We start from the raw sequence: 21,840 nt of genomic DNA on the forward strand, positions 1-21,840 counted from the left end.
GAGTGCAGATGAATTCTAAAAGCATATGACCCTGTAGACCTACTGAAAAAATGACTGTATGAATATATAACTGTATGACACTCAGTATAACATGGCTCAGTGATAGAAAACCAGCCTGTATGATATAGACATAATTTTATCCCAATTTTCTCTCCTTGTATGATTGATCCATCTCTGTAAATACAATACATTACAACTTTATTATTTGGTTTAGGGCAAGTAAAAATAGATAAAAACAAATCCAGACTTGCACTGACAATAACACAATAACACATATGATCAGTTGTGTTGAGCTAAACATGCAATTTCTTACAAATAGTAAAGGTCATTATATACAAATAAATGCACTTATTATTATTGTTATTATTATTAACTATAGTGTCCTCCCCAGAACAGCTCCACTGCACCAGCACAGAGTCTAATACTAGAGGGATGAAAGTCATTCATTTAAAAAAACCATGATGATGGTGATGAAGAGCACTATCCACAATCTTTCATAAGTGTTCAACAGGTTTAGATATGGTGAAAGCGAAGTTAACAGAGCACTGTGTGAATCACTCAGTCATCCCTGAATTTCCTGAATGGAAGCATCTGCATGACATCTGCTCAGCTGTTTGTGCAAAATCTAAATTCCCATCTCTCTGTCCCATTTAAACATTTATACTACAAGTAGCACGAATCTACTTCTACTGAATCGGATGCTATCAGAAACACCTTGCATGCGCCTTTCTACCATTTCAATATCCCCAGGTCGTCTCCAACTTTGTCCCTGCTCCCCCCCCCCCCCCCCCCCCCCCCAGACGCACCGGGGAGAGACCTGGGGGCGCATAACAGAGCGAATGGGTGGACCCAAAGGAGACTTTCCAGCCCCGTGATTTGCTAATCGGGGGCTGGTTCCCTTGTCATTCCTCTGTAATCGTGGCTCTGGTTTGCGGAGCTTGCCCAGCCCTCCTGTCCGCGGACGCACCAACTGTACCGACTGCACTCTGCGCGTTCCAGTTAAAGCCCGACTACCTTCACTGTGAAGGCTGGGCGCTGGGAAGGTGGATCGGGGGCCTCGTGGCTGAGAGAAGAGGCTGAAACACATATGGCTATTTTGTAGGACAGTTTCCATCGTCGTTCGGGATTGTGGAAGGGACGTCACTGTGATTCACCTGAAGTCGCCGAAAAGTTTTATTCACTTGTTGGCGCTCGATCATGGAGATGCAAAGGTGGTCCACAAGGTGGAAAACGAAAAGGTGGCATATGGATTCCACTGTAACCGCATTCATCACTTTAACCCTGGTTCTACAGGCTGCTATTGTCACAGCAGGTAAGGATATTAGGGTCCACAACTTGTCTAATGAACTTTATCTGCTCCAAAGGGGGGACGCAGCGGCTGGAAACTCGCGAGCAGATGATGGAGAGTGAGGGATTAACTCGTATACCTGGACACAGCGGCGTCAAACTTTACTTACAGTCAAATATACACGGTTCTTCCTCAGCCAATTTTAAGGCTGCTCTGCGTATTTGTGCGTTTGCGCACCGGATAAAAAGCTCGGCTGCAGTAAATCTGTACCCAGCTCACACTGTACTGTATTACAGTGGTCGCTCAAACTCAGGCAACTTAGTCAGTGCACACTCTCAGGGGTAATTATTTGAGGTGCACATGTTTTTATTTCTGGCCAAAAACACTTTTATACTTTTACGCATGAATGGAGAGGGTCGAAGATGAAACACTTCGCCAAAGTAAATTGGTCCTAAACCGCTGGTATGTGCTCCGCAGAGATCAGGACTAGAACCCAGCAGTGATCCCTGCGCTTTTTAAGATTCCCTTGTGGGCTGAGAAGGAGCTCTTTGTGTGAAGTGTGGTCCGCTGGGTGGATGTGGACACGGTTAGCAGGGTGGATTTCCTCAGCGAGGATGACACCGGACGTTCTGTCGGACCCTGGGCCTTGCCTGGATTGCGCTGGAAACCATGGGGGTTCCCACGTTAACGTGCAGGGAGATGGTTGAAGGGACACTGAGTCGTGCTGAGACTAACACTTTTACGCTGACCCCGGTTGTCAGCGCTCCCAGAAAGCAGCTGTCTCTTCAGAAATGATTGCAGTGAGAGTCCATTGACCATAGATGGGGGGGTTAATTGGAGATTATGAGGTACATGGACGTTTTTGCAGACATGAGGATGTTCTGTCAGTGTGCAGCTTTACTTTGATATTAAATAAGAAGATGTAAAGTAAATTTGTTGCAAAGACCTCTTCACTGGATCTCTTAACTGTCAGTGCATATCGCGCAGAGCCCAGTGCGTGTCAACAGGGGGCTGAGTGGTCAGGCAGGTTCACCCTATCTCCACAGTGCCCTGGTCCACACTGAAGCCCAAAGGCTGACCCCCCTCACCCCCCACCCCACCCCACCCCCAGCCCACCGGGTGCCCACAGCCCTCACCCTCAACTTTGCACTTGTTTGGTGAAATGCAGGAGCGGAGTGCACTGTTGTGTGAGCGGTGGGAATGCTTCCTCTCCTAAGTGCTGAGCAGTTATTTGATGATGGTCCTTGTCGCACTTCCCTATGATTTCAGAGCCTTCAAAGAGCAGGCCCAGTGTATGGGCCTAGCCTGCAGCCATAATGGCTACCCGTCACAGGGTTCAGGATTACACAGGCCTCACATTTTATCCTATAGACAAATCTGCATGGGATGCATTGTTATACACACAGGTATAGGAAAAGGTTAAGCAAACAGTTTTAGGTCGTGAATGACTTTTATCGTTATTATGATTTTTACAGGATGGAAATTCAATCTTGTATTTTTTATTAAATGCTGTGTTTTAAAAGGGTTTCATGAGCACATTGGTGGTTAGAGTTCTCAACCTTTTAACCAAATAATTAGTGATGTTATATAAAGTTAATTTGTTGCTGTTGTTTATACAGCACAAATCCATTTATGTCACTTTTAAGGAGTTAGGATTACAACCTGCTCAGGACATACTGGACTGAGGTACTTCAGATTGTAAATCTCATCTTTACAAACTCATCATCTCCTGCCCTCTATTTTTGAAAGCATTGTGCTGCAGGCTCTGTTTTCCAGGGACTCAGTCAGTTTCTCCTGAGCTCTTTATGGCAGTCGAAAGCTGTTCCTGCAGGGTGCCCTCTCCATCTTGCAGTGTACAGACACGTTTTCTCAGCCCCCCCCCGGGCGCAGGCTCAGATGTGCATTCCAGCAGACAAAGCTAGCGTTTTAAGAGTCCTCTCCCCAATCTGCTCAACCAGGAACGTCAGCTAATCAGCTCCTTGCTGGACCTTTGTCCTGCTGAAGCTGTCACATATTTATAGTCGTCGTTGGATCATTTGGTTCCGCAACACAAAGCCTCAACTTGTGTGAGAATGAAACCGTAACTGTGAAATCACGCGCAAATTCTTAAATTGGGAGGAACACAAAAGACTTTCGAGTTTGTGATAACATGACCTTTTTTGGGAATTTGAAAAAAGTATGAAACACTGTGTGGTAACATACCCGTATTCATATGGAGGTATAGAGTCAAGGGAGTTAATGAGAGTAAATACAAGAGGAGGGGAAGAGTAGAGGGAAAAAATGCTTTGAAAAACATGGGTAGGTCTTGGTGAAGTTTCCTTGGAATGACAGTAGTATAAAGCCGTCTTGTTTTAGCCGCCAGCATGGTGGAAGTTAAAAGAAGGAGAGAGGGAGACAGGGGGTGGGTGGGTGTATATATTTATATACACATGTATAGAGAGAGACTTTGTGGCTGAAGGTATTTTTGGAGTCTCAGGGAGCTGCAGGTGAAAAGGTCCTCCTCTGTTTACCAGCCAATTTCACCTTTGTGTAAAGATATAAAGGCTGAAGATGACGCAGCAGGAGGGGGTTTTAATAGCAGTATGCTCATGTCTTACAATGTTTGATAAAGAATGCTGAGACTGTTTTTGGCCTCTGAACTAAGAATGGTGTTACGTAATCTCTTGGAACACACTGGTTACACCTGTGAACATGACGGAGATGCTATCAGATTATTCCATCTATGTATTATGGTAATGTATAGTACTGCTCCTCCTTTCTTTATGCTTCTGCATAAAGATCCAGTAACTGAGCATCAGAGGCGGTCACTGCTGATTTAAGGCTTAGCTAAAATTTTGTGTCTCATCCAGACTTTGGATGGTCCATCTTCCATGCCACAGTCAGTTCTGCTGGTATCCACTGTATGGGGTACGTTTGCTTAATCCTGAGGGCAAACTCACACCAGCTCATCAGTTGCCATCTTTTAAAACCTGTGCACACTCATTTGGTCACCTTAATGGATGGGCCAGTATTGACGTTTTCTCAGCGCCCTGGTGTGAGGGTCATAGTCTGGCCAATTGGCCACATCTGGAACCTATGAGTCCTGGAGTTTGAACTGTAAGCAGCTCCACAGGAACTCACAATGAGGTTCTCAGTTCACTCTCCAAAGTAAGTAGCCGATTCATCCTCACAAGCTTAAAAAAAAGGCCAAGTTGACTTTAGTCATTCCTATAAAGCAACACTGTGTTCGTGTATTATATAAAATTGCTTGTGTTTGTCTCCTCTGTGCTCCGCTGAAATAGGAGAGAGTTGGATTGTGTCGGGTAAACAGTGTGTGAGGACGCTCAGTTATTCTACCTGAGCTTGATGGTCATGTATGCTGGTGGTCTGCATACAGCTCAGAGTTTAGAATGCTCTCTGTGCCTTAATTATGAAACGCATGGGTCTGAATAGTGTGCCCAAACAACAGTTTAATCAGCTCAAATAATGTTTTGATCTTGCACAAACATTTGCAAGAACCTTATGTTGGGAATACATTCAAGTTAAAACAGGGACTTTTCCCTAAACCAAATGCTTCTCTGAAAAGAATGAAACAGGTCTTAATTTGCTTTTCCTTGCCACAGCTGGAATTTTGACCAGAGTGTTAAACATGTTTTAAGGTCACCTTTTAATAAAGAATTTAAATAAACTTTCATTGTTATTTGACCTCTACATGCTAACCTAAAAACAGTGGCTTTGGGGCCATCAGAAAAGGGGCATTGATGCTTTCAGGCACATTGGCATGTCCACTTACCTTACAAAAACAGATTAGTGAGATTGAACAGTCTGTCATTGTGTTCAGTAAGATGTGGGTCTGTATGCTCTGTCCAATGGAATTGCCTGATCATGTTCACCCGGCTAATGTATGACACTGAGAGGGTGTTTTGAGAGGCATCATTCTAATCTTTTCCCCTGGGTCTCCTTTATGTCAAGTGTATAAGACTGACGAGATTGGGAAACCCAGAGAGCCTCTGGTGAGGTAAACCTATCCAGGTGTTATAGAACTAGACCCCAGTTCGTTCATTATGCTCTTTGATTGGCCCTTGATGGAGATGCAAGGCAACATTCCCTGATTTAATCTAGACTTTTAGCAGGTACAAAAACACATTTAGAATAATAAGATATTCCAAATTGTAGAGTTAAACACAATGAATATGAGGCGTAATTTGTAGATTTATTTATATTTGGTCAAAGCTAGGGAAATACACAATCTATTTGGGAAAAAGCTTGAATTTGAATAACAGCAGATTAATTTCACCTGACTCCTACAACAGGCCCGGACCACTTATAAATTAGGTTGGAATCTGCAAGAAAACTTGAAATACGACAAATGTGCGACAATGAAATCACAGTAATAGTTTACTGTTGTGTGAGAAAAGCCCCTCCATATTAATGCCTTTCAATGGTATTTGTATTAATCATGCAGTGGTTGTCGACAAGGATTCATAAATGTACTTAACATTATGGAACAGTATGAAAATAAGATTTACTGTCATCCATGAGCTGATCACTTTGATGAACCAAGCACATCCACGAAAGTCAGTACCATGACCTAACTGATGTTCTATTTTTTCTCCCTGAACAGCAGAACCAGTGGATGTCCTAAAAGTATTAGATTTTCAAAATTACCCCGAAGGAGTGACGAAGGTATCAGGATTTTGCAAAAACCGAAGAGCATCACAGCCGGACTCAGCTTACAGAGTTGCCAAGCAGATCCAGATCAGTGCCCCCACCACGCAGTTGTTCCCCGGTAAGAGAAACCTCTTGGCCTTATCCCTGGTCACTGTCATGTGGTTTTAATGTGTTCCAAAGTGAAGACATGCAAAAGTTTTAGCCTAATTTACAATCAGTGATTTGGTCCAGCCTAGTTTCATAAGCATGAATGTTTTGTAACCAAAAATGACCACCAGTACAGTTTTAACTAGCTAGCCGTGTTCGGAGCGCCTAGGTCGCAATAACTCCATCCCATTCACGTATCCTTTCCACTCTTCATCTTCCTGTTTCAGCAGGAAGTGTCTTTCCCGAGGACTTCTCCATCCTGACAACAGTGCGCCCCAAGTCCGGCCTCCAGTCTTTCCTGCTGTCCATCTACAACAGGCAGGGAGTGCAGCAGCTGGGAGTAGAGGTGGGACGCTCACCTGTCTTCCTGTATGAGGATCAGACTGGTAAACCCGCTCCGGAGGACTACCCCCTGTTCCGCAGTCTCAACCTTGCGGACGGAAAGTACGTCAGATCTCAGATGTGCACTCGTGTACTCACATACTCATAACACGCCCACGCAGCTTCAGGCTCACGGCTGAAGCTGATTCAGAGGGAAAGGGTGTTGTAGCATGCAGGCAGGGAAGTAAAATCCTTGTTGGTGAATGAGAGTGTTTGAAATGGTAAATGGTGCAGAAATGAGCGCACCAAATTTAATATCCCTGGATTTAAAACTTGACCAGGCCATCAAGGCCCGGTCAATCTGCAGCACTGAATGACATGATAGAAAGTCATCCTGCATAGACAGATGGTGCGAAAACTGACCATATATTTTTGGATGCAATTGATCTGTGTATTGGTTGTCAAAGGAAAACCAGCAATTTGTTCTGAGATGTGGATTTCAGTGGCAAACTAATTTGCTTAGTTAACTTACTTAATCAGCTGAATCATTCAAACAATGAATTGATAAAAGCAAAAAAACAACCTAGATCTTCCCATCGTTGCACCACAGGTGCTCATCACCGGATTATCCATCTCATCAGGGGTCCGCGGGCACAGAGACAGGTCAGAGACAGGGAGACACTGGATTATTGGGGCACAGCAGGGACTGCTATGGGCAACCTGACCTCATCCATGAACTCACTGCCTCTGTTATTTTAGAAAGGGGGGGGGAAAGGAAGGAGGAGGAAATGGGGGCGGGGCTAAACTTCCTTTTTTTACCCCCTTGGATTACCTCACCTAACCAGAAACAGCACTGCTAACCTTTTAGCATAAACCTGATTATCTGCTCCCAAATTCAGAAATCCCTGGATTCTCGCTCAGAGCTTCAGTTTAGCTGACATGAGCCCTTGTGCTGGGGCCGAGGGGAATAAATACACAAATGTCCTAATAGTAAAATTATCGACGGTTTTCTCACTCAATGAACATGCTAAAAGAGTAGTATAGTAGAATATTTCATTTTTAACCTTTCACAATATGTTGGTGTCCTCAAATCCTCTTAGATGAGATCAAGTGTGCACATGATAATAATGGAAGAAAGCTCATGTCATAAATAAACCCTTTATGTACAGGTCATGACAACGAGAATGTGTCTACAGACAGCTTTGTGTTCGTTTTGTTGCCTGTTTTGTGTAGTTTTCGAGACACACTCTTGAAGAGGCAGAGAGGATTTTTATCACCTCTCGGTCTGGATCAGTTCCAGCTCCAGGCCTTGTCTAAATCTTCAGCTCAGGCTTCGTACAGTGTGCAGTCCCTGTGGATGTATTGTTACTAAGAAGCAAAGGCCAAGCTTGAAAAGAGAGGCACAAAGATGACATTGATGAGGTGAAAAAGAGCATAATCCCTCTCTTTAGAGGGACTGGGAGGGCTTCTCCTTAACTCCTACACTGTATACAGTTGGGCTTAAAAACTCTTGAAATATGTTTTCTGGAAAGACCTGTCTTACATTTTCCATTTCAACACAATGTTACTCGACTTCTTCCGACCGTAATGCGCTTCAAACGTTTGAGATATTCTTCAAACCTATTGAAGTCAGCATTTGCTTTTCTGCCTTACAGTATGAGTGACAAGTAATCCTTCCTGCTGTAGCGCTAAGCCCATCGAGTTGTGCATGCGTGTTTTCCTCTAAGCTTCACTGCCTGCCCTGGAATGTCTCTCTATGATCTAGCTGGGCATTTCCCTCCCCTGATAACAACATATAGCACCATAGAGAAGTAAAAGAAGTATCAGATCTGTGATACTCGCTTCCCATGCAGCCATCTTGGGCTACAGTGGTGCCAGGTCTCATCTTCCACCTCAGAACAATGTTTTGACTGTGTGTCTCCTGCTCTGGCAAGGCAGGCCTTCCTGGATCCTGACACACACTTTCCACAATGTTCACCACGTCTGTCATGCCGAGTAACCCAGAAGGAGGATTAAGTTTGGAGTTTAATGAGTGTAATCCCGTGTTAAACAGGGCCAAAGTGTGGGGGCAAGAATGTGGTCCACTGCTGCCTGGTATGCAATAGTCCTTCCTTAAGTGCAGTGGCAAATGGTCCGGAGGCGAAGGAGGTGTCAGACTCACGTGTGACCTCGATTATCCCTTTGCGTCCATGGGTGTTGTTGATCCAAACGTGTCATTCATAACTCTGTTGCTCGTGTTTCTCTTAGCGTTTCGTCCTGTAATAAATGCCATCATTGCACAGTGGCTTTCTTATTGAGGTGATTTTTAATCATTAACATGATTATAATCCAATTCGAAGTGCTGATAAGGTGCCATTATAATCAAACAACACGTTATTAAGATTACATCATTATCACACACTTGCAATGTGCAGTTGCGGTTCCTCATGTGCGCCACAGTATCTAGCGTTTCAGGAATATTTATTGAAAGCAGCTGGGGTACTTTGATGTAAGTGTGCGATTTCATTTGAATTCCTGAAAACAATTTGAAACAGGATTAACTCTTCCAGCCCTGCTCTGCGCTCCGTTCTAGTGAGGTTCTTCCTGTGATGCACTGAACGACCCAGTGGCCTCTTTCGTTATTGCTCACCTCTCCTCACTGTGTCCTCGACCAGGTGGCACCGCGTGGCCATCAGCGTGGAGAAGCAGACGGTCACCATCATCGTCGACTGCAAGAAGAAGATCGTCAAGCCTCTCCTCAGGAGTGACCATGCTTCCATCGACACCAACGGCATCACCGTGTTCGGCTCCAGGATCCTGGACGAGGAGGTTTTCCAGGTAAAGTCGTCGGCTGTGGATTGTGAGGTCATATCATTTTAGAATGTTTTTTTTTGCAAGATGAAGGATGAGCTGCGTACTTGACCTTATTGCTGGTCTGCTTTTTTCCACATGAAAGAAATGATGTAGGCTCTACAAAGGCTTTCCCAGAACAGTTTAGTCTGTTCTGAATTTAAGTCTTTGTGTGTTATATAGCTTTTCTCTTTGTGTACATCTCCTCATTCAAAATAATAGCATTTATTGTGTCCAGATTTCCCCCTTTGCCAAATATTGCTTCAAACTCTTTCACTCGGGGGGTGGGGGGGGGGGTGGGTTTCTGTTGAAGTCCCATGGAGGCAGCACTGGTTCCTTTTGATGCTGCCAAAAAGGAATGTGGAGATGATAGAAACCAGGGAGGATCTGGAGCTCCTCACTTCTTTTGATTTTATATGCATCTTCTAGATATGACACATATATCATAGATATTACAGCGCAGAAAGACAGTGCACAGACATATTCAGCTCTTCTTGTTGTGACTTGGTCAATGTGTTGCTCTTATTAACTTCCACCTGTGAGCAGTTCAGATTACATGTGGAGATCAAACGGACACATAGCACAGTGTTGCTGCTTGGGTAGCTTTTTAAAACCAACATAGATTAAAAGCATGCACTACTACTTGGAGCTTAGTTTAAATACAGACAGAAAAATGACTTCAGAGCTTATCACAGACTCATGGCATGAATGTTGCGAGATGTTGTGTTGTGGCCGTGTGTCTTAGAAACGAAGGCCTATGGAAATGTGATCTGGATGAGTTTGAAAAGATCAATTCTCACCTCCACACATCAGCTGAGGTGCGGCTTGTACCCAGAAAGTGTCAGCATTTGAACATCTTTGCCATCTTTTGTATGTTATCATTGCCTCATTGATTCTTTTCTACAAAACACACTTAGGGCTTTGCTAAGCTTCTCAGATCCTTTGTTGAAGCTTCTCTTTACCCTGTAATTAGAGACACTTAGAGGCAAAGGAGCCTCCTTTCCTGGCCGACAGCTAATTGTTGTAGGTTTACATCGTGAGGTTAACTAAGATATTGCTGGCTTCTTTTGGATTGACTGTTGATCTGATGATGTGCAAGTGAAGTGGTTGAAGTGGCCAACCAATGGATGTATTTCTAATTTGTTTCGGCAGCCATGTTGTATTTCAATGACAGAGAGAAGTGTACCATACTCATTGAAAGTTTTAACCATTGAAATCCCTGCTTTTGACTACAAAGCTGTCAGTTGTTCCTGTCCACCAGTACAAGTATTAGGTACAATAGCAGGTATGTTGTAGTTGTCCTTTTTATTAGCTTAAACGAATGAAACCTTAATTGTAAAAATGTCTATGGTTCCATCTTCTAATGGAAGTAAATGATACTTGGCTCTGGATGAGAAAGACACTTCGAGACTCTCACTTTTAGAATAGGTCACAGTCACAGTAAGATAATGACAGAAGTGACAGATCATTTTTAGCAACCCATTCAAATCCTGTTAAAACAAATCACATTGATGTGAAAGAGGAAGCAGAGGCAGCTGGTGAACATGGTGTGTTTTCATCTGGATTTTATTATTTGTTTTCATCTCTGTAGCATTGCATTGACAGCTACTGTGGCACATTAGCACAACAACTTTGTTTTGTGTCCCAAGCATAATGGTCAGGCCAGCACTAAGCTCTAGGTACACCCACCATCAAGAGTTAATAAAACTGAGTCTTACGTAACTGCAATAGCAGCATTATATACTGGCATTATATACTGGAAACACTACGCCCAACCAGTTGGTACAGATGATCATTGCTCCATCCTCCAGGTATAAATGCAGGTAGACAGAAACAGTCAATTTCCCCCCAAAGCTTTTTACCGTGTCTCTAGCAGAGAGATTCAACTGAACTAAATTACCTATTAGCTCTTAATAAGTGGTGAACACCGAAGTGTTGCCTTTAGTCAGAGCTGCTGCTGTTGTGATTAGCTTGAACAGTGGTAGAATCCTTGTTGTTTCTGTTATTAGTAGTTTGTGTTGTTCTGGGAAAGTCTTACACCTTGAAATTAAATGTTTGAGTTCTCAGTGTTTTTCTATCCCCGACTGTTTCTTACTGCATATCTTAGAGCAAATTGATATAAGTAATACTAATACAAATCTTTCTGCCAACTTTTTCGTGATTTTGGTGTTACTCCTTAAGTCCTTAATTTGACCATTACGCCGTGAGGCACAGTTCTTCCAGAGGAGGATGCTGCCATAGGATCAGGCAAATGTAAATAATGACACACAATGGCTGAATTGACCTGACAGTCGTGGTGTGTGGTGGGAGGTAAAGGTCACTGGAAGGCTGTATGGGGGCTGTGTTTGCTTTGGAGAGAGTGCTGGATTGTTTATGGGCAGTAGGAACGGCTGGTCATTCTAATGATGAATGGCTGCTATTGTCTAAAAGAGATATATGCATGTATAAATAGTTTTTGGCATCCCTTGTCATCACCACAGGGACAGAGCATCCTGCATGTTTGTGCACATGTCTTTTGTATCCTCTTTTTTAGGCATTAGACGCTCTGTCTCCCTTCAGGCTATGCTGTAATTTGGTTTTTGACATGCAGGTATTTGCTGATGAAGTGTTGTATACAACCTTTGGTATAACATTTTAAGTCAGACAACAAAATTAAAGGACTATCAATTATATTTTGGAGAAAGCACCCATTTGTTTTTGTCTTGCCATCATACAGGACATATACGCTATATCAGTTTTCAAACTTTTTTGTTTCATTCAGTAGTAAACTGACAAAACATATATTTTTTTCTTTTTCTGCTGGATTATTTTTAACCTACAACATTTGTAATCAAGTTGCAGATATCTGGCTGTTGCTGCAATCTCTGAATGAGATTACTGTGTCATAATGCTGCACATTAAACGAGTGAGGATCTGTGGACTATTGGGCCTTAGCTGCAACATTTTATAAACAGATTTGTTTTCATATCTCCTGGTTAGAAACCAGCGTTCATATGAAACAGGGTGTCCAGTCAGAGTTTGGCCAGTGGAAGTGCTGAAAATAGGAGCAATAAGTCTGCTTAACAGGGTCTTCACTGTGTGGCTTTTGGAACAGCTCTCCTGTCTGTTCTCTGTCCCCTGCTCTCCTCTGAGATCCACAGGGACCGGTGCATGCTGGGATATACAGGGGAAGGAAATACCTCGGCCTTGTGCATTCAGGCCAGTGGTTAGAATGAGAAAATAAATGGGTCCGAAATGTTAGTTTTGCTGAAAGGTTATGGGACCTTGGCAGACTTTCTAGTATTTGATTCCAGAACAGTGAATTACCTGTAAGAACATTTTAGGAATGCAAGCAATATTGTACCTTGGAAAGTACGTCTTTTGAATTTCAAGTGGGAATGTAATCATGACTTTTATTTTCTCTGATATTCAAAGTTTGACATTTGTTTTTGCTAGTTGACCTGCATTTTTCATAAACGTCTATTCATGCCGTACCTGCCCCAGGTTGGAGGGCGACCACCGTCGCAAAGGGATCTGGGTTTGGATGAATGGGAGTCTTTCATTGCCCCGTCAGGCCTTCCTCATTTCCTCCTCCCCTCCCCTCCCTGCATATTCTCCCCCTTCCTCACCACCACCACCACCTACTCCTCCCTCTCCACCCCTCCCCATCCTGAGGCCTCCCTGCCCTGTCAAAGCCATAAGACTGTCTATTCATGCCTGGCCGACATTACCTGTCTGAACCGAGCACGCTCACACATACATACCTGCGTGGCCCCTCTATTTCTGGGTAGCAAACACTCATCAGGGCTCAGTTAGGCTTAGCTGAAGGACTAAATGGTGCTGTGGTGTCTGTGACATGGTTTCAGGTTTGCCAGACGGTGCATCTTGTTTAAGAAGGAGCATCCGTTTGTGGTACTGCTGGGTAATTCTTAGCATCTGGTTAAGAAAAATAGGCAAATAGAATAAGTATTACAGATGGAGCAATATTTGAAGTGGACAGATGAGTTAACTTACCACTTCAACTAGCTAAACTTATTGTAGTCAGATTTGTGTTTACCTTCATTATAATTTGCTCTTGTTATAGAACAGGGGCTTACTACACTGCTAAAATGCTGAACTTGCTAATTGCTTCTTTAATGTCATGTTTAGGAGGCTCGGCCCTCCAGCTGTCGGGGGTTCAAGCCCATTCTGCCTTTTCTTAGCTCCCCTCTGCTCAGGCCCACGTTCTACTGTATAGACATTGGGGGAGTGGCTAATTGTTGTTAGGGGCTGTCTAATTACAGTTAGCTATGGCAGGACTAAAAGGCATGTTCCCCTAGGCCAAGGTACGTCAAAGGACCAAGGGTGACCACTAGCTGCGTTTTGATTCGGCCAGTGTTGCCGTGCGCTCACCCTGTAATTACAACATGTAAGACAAGAGAGCAATCGAAACATTCAAAGCATGGATGCTGTCCTCATGTAGGAAACATGTGCTTTAACCTTTGACTCCTTCAATTTACATTCATAGTTAGGTTTCTAAGTTTTCTCTGACCCTGTTTGCACTGCATAACAGAGCAGTGATGTGTAGACACTACTCCAGCCAGCTCTCTAGTAAAAATAGAGAACTTTAAAAATCCTCAAAAATGATTCAATAGGACATTGTACTAATGCATAGTCTCACTTTAGATTGTTTTTGTTTTTGTCACATTACCACTGAATATTATCATCAGTACATTGATAATTGTCATCCATTTAAACACTTTGTGAGCTCCACTCACAAGACGACACAACCACGAATCACAACACACTGGATAAAGCAGGTATAGATTTCTAAAAGCCTCAGCTGTTTATCTTGACCCAGCTTCTCTCTTTCAGCCTCTCTCTTCTCGTTGACCTCTGACACCCCGGCCATTAACACACAGCCTCATGGGCCTGTTTCTGTGCTGTGCGATGCTGTGCTGTAGGTAGGAGGGGCATATCTTTTTGGCTCTGCTCTGAGTTGCCAGAGGCTTTTTTGTCTCAGCTGTCCACAATGGAAGACAGGTTCAGAGCCTCGGCATAACTCTCCCCAGGTGTTTCACAGCGCAAGACATATTTTACCATCCCAGCTGCTCTCTGTAAAGCCCTGCCTGTCTGTCGCTGGATGCTGCTTGGCGTCACCTCACCGAGCTGACAAGAGTGTCTCTCTCGGCTTATTGTGATCATATTAATTTGTCATGATAATGCTGCAAATATTATAAACGTTATCCTGACATGTCGATATCGCGCTCATCTGTCTTTCCATGTGCGTTCGCTATTGGAAGCGTCGGCCATGTTGCTCATGTCCCTCTACGAAACAGCTAGAGGTTTCCTGCTTGTGCTGATCGGATGTGATCTGGGAGTTGAGCACCATGTCTCTGCAGCCTATTTGTGTGCAGACGGGCGGCTCACAGACTAATTAGAGCTGACTCTAGGCAGGGTTCAAGCGTTCAGTGTTGGTCTTTGGGTGACACATGAGGAAATACATGTCTACTTGAGTCAGGGCAAGGTTTGATCTCTCTCTTTCTCTGTCGAGTACACACGCACACATGTGCATATGCACACAAACACACACTGTCCCCTCTTGGTATTGCAGGTCATTTTAGCTTTTTTATGGCATTTTAAAATCTTTTGTAGCATGCAAACGTTTTTGGGGGAATTATACGTATTTTGAATTTCAACTTCTCCGCTAGCTTAGCTCACTTTCACTGCTAAAACCTAATTTATGTATTTGACCACTATTATATAATGAACCGTCATTACCCTCAGTTGTTGAGAAGCTTTCAGACAGAAGGAGTGAGCTGGTCCAGCTGGGACTCTCGCTACTGACAGTGCATACCTCCATTGTAAAAACGTACTGACTGGCAACCCAAATCAGTGGGCTGGAATTATGAATAACAATGAGATAAGATCATATACTTGGCAGGAACAGGCCAGTAATACTGAAAAAAGCGTAGACGATTCAGGTTGTAACCATCCCAGTTCACGGTTGTATGCAAATGCAGTGTGTTTGTGTAGTCAGAAATGTGGACAGAGATGTTGATGGATGGTTACAAAGAGAATGTTTCAAGGACCACTGCTCTTTTTTTCATGGGACAAGCATTAACACATGCATGTTTATACTGAGCTGCATGTTGAGGATCCATAGATCTAGTTGTTTTAAACAGGGAGGACTGACACAACACACACCACATTCTCCTGACAGGTCGCAGCCTGCTTCTGTTCACTCTCGTTTCACTGCCAGTCTTCTCTTCTGCTCTTTAACGTATGGTGCTGACACAGGATTTTACCTCTGGGCTTAGTAACGCATCTCGGTGCGCTCCCCTGCCAAACACCCTCACTGAGGACATGCCTGTTCACCCACCTCACACAAACCCCCTGAGCTTTCTTTGCAATGTATGGGAAGGCTCAGCAAACCTGAAGGAACACGGTTCAAGCAGTTACAGAGTGAAAAGAAAAATCCAGATGCTTTCTCCCATATGTTTCACTGTCCTGCAGTGAGCTGTGTGCTTTGGCTGTTGGACTGTTAACAAGGCGAGCTGCAATGGTGTCGAGCACTGTGGTGTCCTGTCCCCGCCACAGAGAGAACAATGTGGTTTGAGTTCTCAAACCATGTCTGAGGAGTGCTATTTTAATGGTTTTCCGACAAAACCATAATGCATTGTTACATTTTTAGAGATGGCTTAATTTTAAAACAATCCCCTTTGACACTAATTGCACCAGACACCATCTGTGACCATGTGGGCTTCTGGGATAAGCCTTCAAATTGAAAGCTGCTCACAATCAATTTGATTCAGCGCTTGAGTGACTTTGAAACAATATTTTAGAGTGCAAAGAAATTTTTTTTTATATTTGTATATTTGTCTTACTTAAAACATTTTGCCACTGAGTTTCTGGAAACAAGTTAACGAAACATGAAATACTTATGGACTTATTTCCAGGTCGTAATTCTTCATAGATGTCGAACATACTGTATACTGACATGATACTTTATATCTGAAATAAGCCAATAATATGGTCTCACCAATTGTTAATAGTAAGAATGAAGTGGTTTTGTACCAGGTGATAACACGTTGTTTCCGGAGGTAAACCTCTGTGCTGATAATAATCATTTCCCCATTTTTCCCCCTGCACAATGTGAAGGACTGAGTGTTGAGGCGTTTAATCATACGAGGGGGGAATCTATTCTGCCAGACTCTGTAAGTGTATGGGGCCGAAAGAGATCGCATCTGTAATTTAAGATGTACATTTATGCCACTTTGCCCGGCGTGTGTAAGTGGGAGAGCAAGATGAGACATGACGCTCTTTTCGGTATGTCTGTGTGGCCGTGTCTTGTCTGTAAATAAATCTTCAAAGCGGATGTCTGATGTGTGATCTTCTAAACTGGCATGGGAGTTTACATGTGGGAGAGACCAGAGAACCAACTCACGTTTCTTTTTTCCCTTTTCCGCAGGGAGACATCCAGCAACTTCTGATCGTGGCTGATTCCAAAGCTGCGTACGACTACTGTGAACATTACAGCCCGGACTGTGACACTCCCCACGGCGAATCCCTGCAGGCCCAGGAGCCAGAGGAAGAGGTCAGCCAACCAGGGAGGGTTGGGAGGGGGTATTGCAGCAGTTGAAGGGTTCTGATTGATTGATATTCTCTCAGAGGAGGGATTGAAGAGCGTCACTTAAATCCAGGGCCTGTTGAGGCTTATTACTTGGTTTTATTTGCACATTTAAGTCTGTGTGTTTAGCCTGAATTTGGACGGAACCCTTATAGGTGGTTCAATGTATTTGCATAGACATGGCTCTAGCATGTAGGTTAGTAATAATACCTCGGGAAGTTTGCTCCAGGGATAAGTGATGTATTCTTACAAAGCGTCATTGTGCCTTTGTCGTCTTAGGCCAGGCTTTTCTCTCACTCTGTTCAACAAATACACTTCAGGCTTTACACTTTGGGAAATCTATATGATCCTAGTGTAACTGTACATGTTTAAACTGACAGCTACAGAGTAATCCACAGTAGTTCAAATATTCTATACAATAACAGGAGAATAGAATACATATCAGGTGTGGTAAGAACAGACTTGTGTGAGTCCTGTTTCTCAATATCAACCGTCCTTATTCAATGTGATACACATGTAGATAACGCAACAAAGAATAGTATGTCAGCATTGTCATATGCTTTGTATCTAAAGCGTGAAAACACACTAAACCAATAACTGAAACTTCAACACATGGTCCCCATCTGGCCACACCCTGAATCAGATGATGTCACAGCAGGTGTTCTCCATCAAGTAGGTAGGTGGAGGTAAAACGCCTGCAGTGATGTGCTGCACTGGAGGTGTGGCTAGATGTGCAGCGAGAGCGGCGCAGCAGCTGTGACCCGCTGTGACCTGTGAGATTAAGTGTGACTTCACACTTCAAAGTTTCACCGTGATGACACAATGATTTACTGATCGCAGTGTGAGCACTCAGGAGTTTGATTATGTTATGAGCGCGACACATGACAGCACAAGATTTAAATCTGAAAGGTTATATTGAAAGGAGCTGAGAGGGTTACTTATTCTGTTCTTCTCATCTCTTCCTGTGTCCCTAAGTTATCTATTAACATTTTAAGGACGCAACATAAAATTCTATTAACCCCAACTGTTTGCTCACATTTCTTATTGTTGTGCAAGCAGCAGCCAAGGACTCATACAGTACATCTTAATTGATCACACATGTCAACATGTCTGACTTAGTGCTTCAAGTTAGTCCTGCTTCTTATATATTTGTCCATGAATCATTCACATGATTTTTATTGGCTCGTTGAAACACTCTTGGACACTGACCAGCTGTAAAATAGTTTTGTGTTGACTTATCCTACATCAGGGCCAATTTAATTTAGATACAGCTACTATAATTAATTTGATAATTTAGTAGCACACATGTCGCTTGATACCATGAGCTGTGACTTTTAATCAGGTAAGCTTGGTATCATGCTCAGCATTTCAGAATGGTAAAGTGCATGTTGCTATTATATTAAATGGTTTAGTTTTTGCCTCCTTGATAAGGGACTGGTAGTGAACTACATGTCTAAAGAAGAAGACGGCGAGGAAGCCTCACTTTGTTTAGATCAGAAACCTTTAATCTTAAACACTCTGATGTGTATAATTAACATGCTTGCAGTGAGAGCGTTCCATTACCATATCCCTGAAATGCAGCTGGTGATTTTGTCCATAAGGTTTCCCTGTTGTTTTATGAGCTTTTAAACTTACCATCTGTTGAAATGTTTGTAGGCGAGGGCCCACATGTACTGTTTCAGTGTGTGTTTACTTGTTTGTTATGCGTATGAGGACCATTATCTGATTCATCGCACTTTGTTTGGATAACATGAGGGTAATGATGATGTTTTTTCATCATCAATGAACCATAATATGTTAATGTTTTATTTATTATTTGTTTGAATACAAAATAACATTACACTGTGCAGCTTGTAGCATTTTGTATGATGCTATGGATATAATATTATTAATACTGCACTGTTTATTCAGTCTCTAACCATAATAATGTTTTTTATCTTTATTGCTCAAGCTATATTCAAACTTAAACTGCTTGAAGGATGATATGTGTATCATCTACTTCTTCTGCATCCTTGATGCTAATGCTAATGCTAACACCAACACCTCTCTTCATCCCACCCTCTCTCTCTCTCTCTGAACCTCTCCAGTACACTACTGATTTAGATTACTCTCAGTTCTATGATTACTCTGAGGGAGCCACAGAGAGCGTTCCAACCGATGAGTATTCTGAACCGCAGGTAAATGAAAAAAGGAAAAGAAAAGAAAATGAAAGATGTTTTCCCTTTTTTGTCCATCCCACCCCACGAGTTTTTCTTGTGTATGTTGTCTGCGTCTCAGTGTTATGTTCATGTGCACACGGATTTACTGGGAGTAATCTGCTTTACGAGAATAAGAGTCCTTCAGACTTTCTAATTGTTTCTGCAAAAATGATCACAGAATCAGGCTGAAGTTTTGAGCTGATTACGCTTTCTCTGATGACCTTACAGTGACACAGCAGAGCTACAGTAGACTCTGGTGTGTGCGTGTCAACATGCTTGTTGTGTCAGTCCTTCTTGTGTCTGTTTTTATGAGGCTGCTGCTTCCTCTCACTGGGAATGCCATTTGCTTTGAGTGTGTTTTTGCATTTCAGCATGTCTTTAAACTGTTCCTATATGTTACGAAATATCAGCAATATTATACATGGCATTCTGCAAAGGCAAATCGAAGCTCCATTGCTGCTCTAAAGTGTTGCTGAAAGGCAAATCCTCTGTGTTTTGTGTTTGTGTCAGTCCCAGATTGATTAGCATTTACAGTACGTCCCTAAAAGTCTCCTGTGTGTCACATGAAAGGCTCAGTCCTCGGCTGTTGTACAACACCCTTTCCACCCAACTGTCATGTAATCTGAAGGAAGTGTTAAAATGACCAGCGCTCCAGTTCCAGCCCTTGTAGTTGGTTAACATGGTGTCCACGGGAAAGGACACCATGCAAACCAACTACTGCACATGGGCTGCTGCCGGTAAAAGGAGCAAGTGGTTCTTTGGCAGTTGGGAGGGTAAAGATTCTGTGCAAAAGTCGCAGACTGTGCCTTTAAAAATCGTCATTTCCACTTTTGAATGTTCCATGTTTGTCTTGGTGTGCTTTGTCGCCGAAACCTCTTCCAGAGAAAGAAACGTAGTGTCTCCATGAAAAAGAAGAGGACCAGAAAGTCCCTCAGTAAAACTAAGGCCAAGCCCTTAAAGTTCTTGGCTGCCAAAAAATCACCGACTAAAAAGTTTGCCGCTAAGAAGAAACGACAGATGCCTGGCTACCAGGCCACAGCGCCGGCACGACCCAGAGGCAATTTTAGGGTAAACGTTCACGTTCAGAAAAGATCAAATCCCATCAAGATCTTCCCGCCCTGAACGCTGAAGGGAAAATCTGTGATGGCCAACGTAGAGCTCCCTAACCTCCTTTGTGTAGAAGTAGCTCAGTCTGTAGCCAGCTTGAGAGGAACCCTGGCAAATAACCTTGATTTGAGCCTTTGTGTTAACCCTCGCTTTATTCTTCTTTCCTTTTTTCAACATGACTCAGCTAAACAATGTAGAAGATTACAATACAGGCATTGACTACGGAACTGTAGATGGTTCTCAGACTCAGTCCCCCTATGGCACGAGTGGACCCCACGAGGTAATTTTCATCTTTATTCTCATCTACTTTTAAAAACCGGTGGGTTCTTTGGGGGAATGTGAGCAAGGAAGAGTTAACCAAGGAGGCATCTGGTATGAAATATCAAAGACACAGCCACTCAAGGGAACGGATGTGTCTTTTGACTTGATTTTGGTGTGAACAGGAGGAGTTTTAATATAAGTTTTTTAAGCTACAACCCACTTGCTCCACTGCAGACACGCTGTTGCATGCTTAGAAAATAATGCAATGGACACTGTGGAGTTCATTTGTAGCATTATGTTGACACTCAATTTTGGCCAAGGCTGCAGTTTTCAAGTTAACATCTTGAATTGAATTGTTCAGCTGAAGCATCAGTGATTAGTGATGGATTTTAATAGAAAAAACAGATGAACAAGCAGTTTCTGCCATGCATAGTGTGCGTTTATTTACCTGGAGCCAAACATGTATTTTAGAACCAGAGCCTTTTGCCCAGAATTATTGTCCCAGTCACACCAGCTTGTCTGCTTGTATTACCCATAAAAAGAGAGGAGAGTTGACTTGCAGCCTCATCCAGGACTAAAGGACGCTGTTCATGGCAGAGCGTCTCTTAGCCAAGTCACTGACAGTAAATGATACTGGATTTAAAAAAAAAAAAAAAAGCCCCGGTTTTCCATCACATGAGTTTGGCTTTGATCAGTAGTTCTGCTAATTACCTCTGAAAGAACTATGATCAACGAGGATGAAATCTCATCACAGCCAGCTCCATACACTGTCTACTGCATCTGACAAAGTGGATGTGATTACACAGGAAATTCTAAATACATGATTCGGTGAGATGGGAAGTGGAAATCCTGCCATAGTAACTGTGTAATTGCATCCATTCTGTCGCTCTCTAAAGCTAAATCCAGAGTTATCACTGTTTGGAGGGAAAGACAAAATTGTGGTTGCAGCACTTGTGCCAAATACAGAGTGTAACACGGCAAAGTGCCTCCAAAAATGGATTTGTAGACCAACAAATTCAAATTTGAGTGGTTATATATCATGTTGCACTCTGTGTATCTGCACAACCGCAACAACCTGGTGATTGATGTGATGTTTGTGCAGATGCTCTTGGTGTCAGACGTGTGTTTCAGCCTTTCTTTACTGTCTGTGTCAGTAGATAAGAAAGCTGAAATAACATCACGTCTGTCCACGTGTTGAAATCAGAAACTTTTGACCATCAGAGTCAGCCATACAGTAACACTTCATTTATTCCATTGTGTATTTACTGAGCTAGTGTTGCTTAAAGTAACTGCATATTATAAGTAACACAATTCAGTACTTAATTTGGCTAAAAATAATAAAAAAGCTGCTGGATTTAAAATTCAAGTTACAATCCTGCATCTCTATCAGGTCATCACCTGTCCTCTTTATACTTGGAATAAATAAAGTGCTGCTGCTTGTTTTCTGCATA

General features: G+C 42.9%; 1 protein-coding gene across 2 annotated transcripts in view; it reads left to right on the forward strand.

The window, feature by feature from the left end:
- The first annotated feature begins 949 nt into the window (after positions 1 to 949).
- Positions 950 to 21,840, forward strand: part of col11a1a (collagen, type XI, alpha 1a) — a 72,914-nt gene continuing 52,023 nt past the window's right edge. Inside the window, exons 1-7 of one of the 2 annotated variants that reach the window (XM_053412802.1) lie at positions 950 to 1,312; positions 5,892 to 6,056; positions 6,316 to 6,529; positions 9,061 to 9,223; positions 16,665 to 16,790; positions 18,911 to 19,000; positions 20,313 to 20,408. In XM_053412802.1, coding sequence (XP_053268777.1) covers positions 1,198 to 1,312; positions 5,892 to 6,056; positions 6,316 to 6,529; positions 9,061 to 9,223; positions 16,665 to 16,790; positions 18,911 to 19,000; positions 20,313 to 20,408 — 969 coding nt within the window. In that variant the 5' untranslated portion in view covers positions 950 to 1,197. Of the gene's footprint in view, positions 1,313 to 5,891; positions 6,057 to 6,315; positions 6,530 to 9,060; positions 9,224 to 16,664; positions 16,791 to 18,910; positions 19,001 to 19,903; positions 20,090 to 20,312; positions 20,409 to 21,840 lie in introns of both variants that reach the window. The other variant, XM_053412801.1, reaches the window with a different exon arrangement.

This window comes from Pleuronectes platessa, chromosome 20, assembly GCF_947347685.1.
Source record: "Pleuronectes platessa chromosome 20, fPlePla1.1, whole genome shotgun sequence".
Classification (NCBI taxonomy): domain Eukaryota; kingdom Metazoa; phylum Chordata; class Actinopteri; order Pleuronectiformes; family Pleuronectidae; genus Pleuronectes; species Pleuronectes platessa.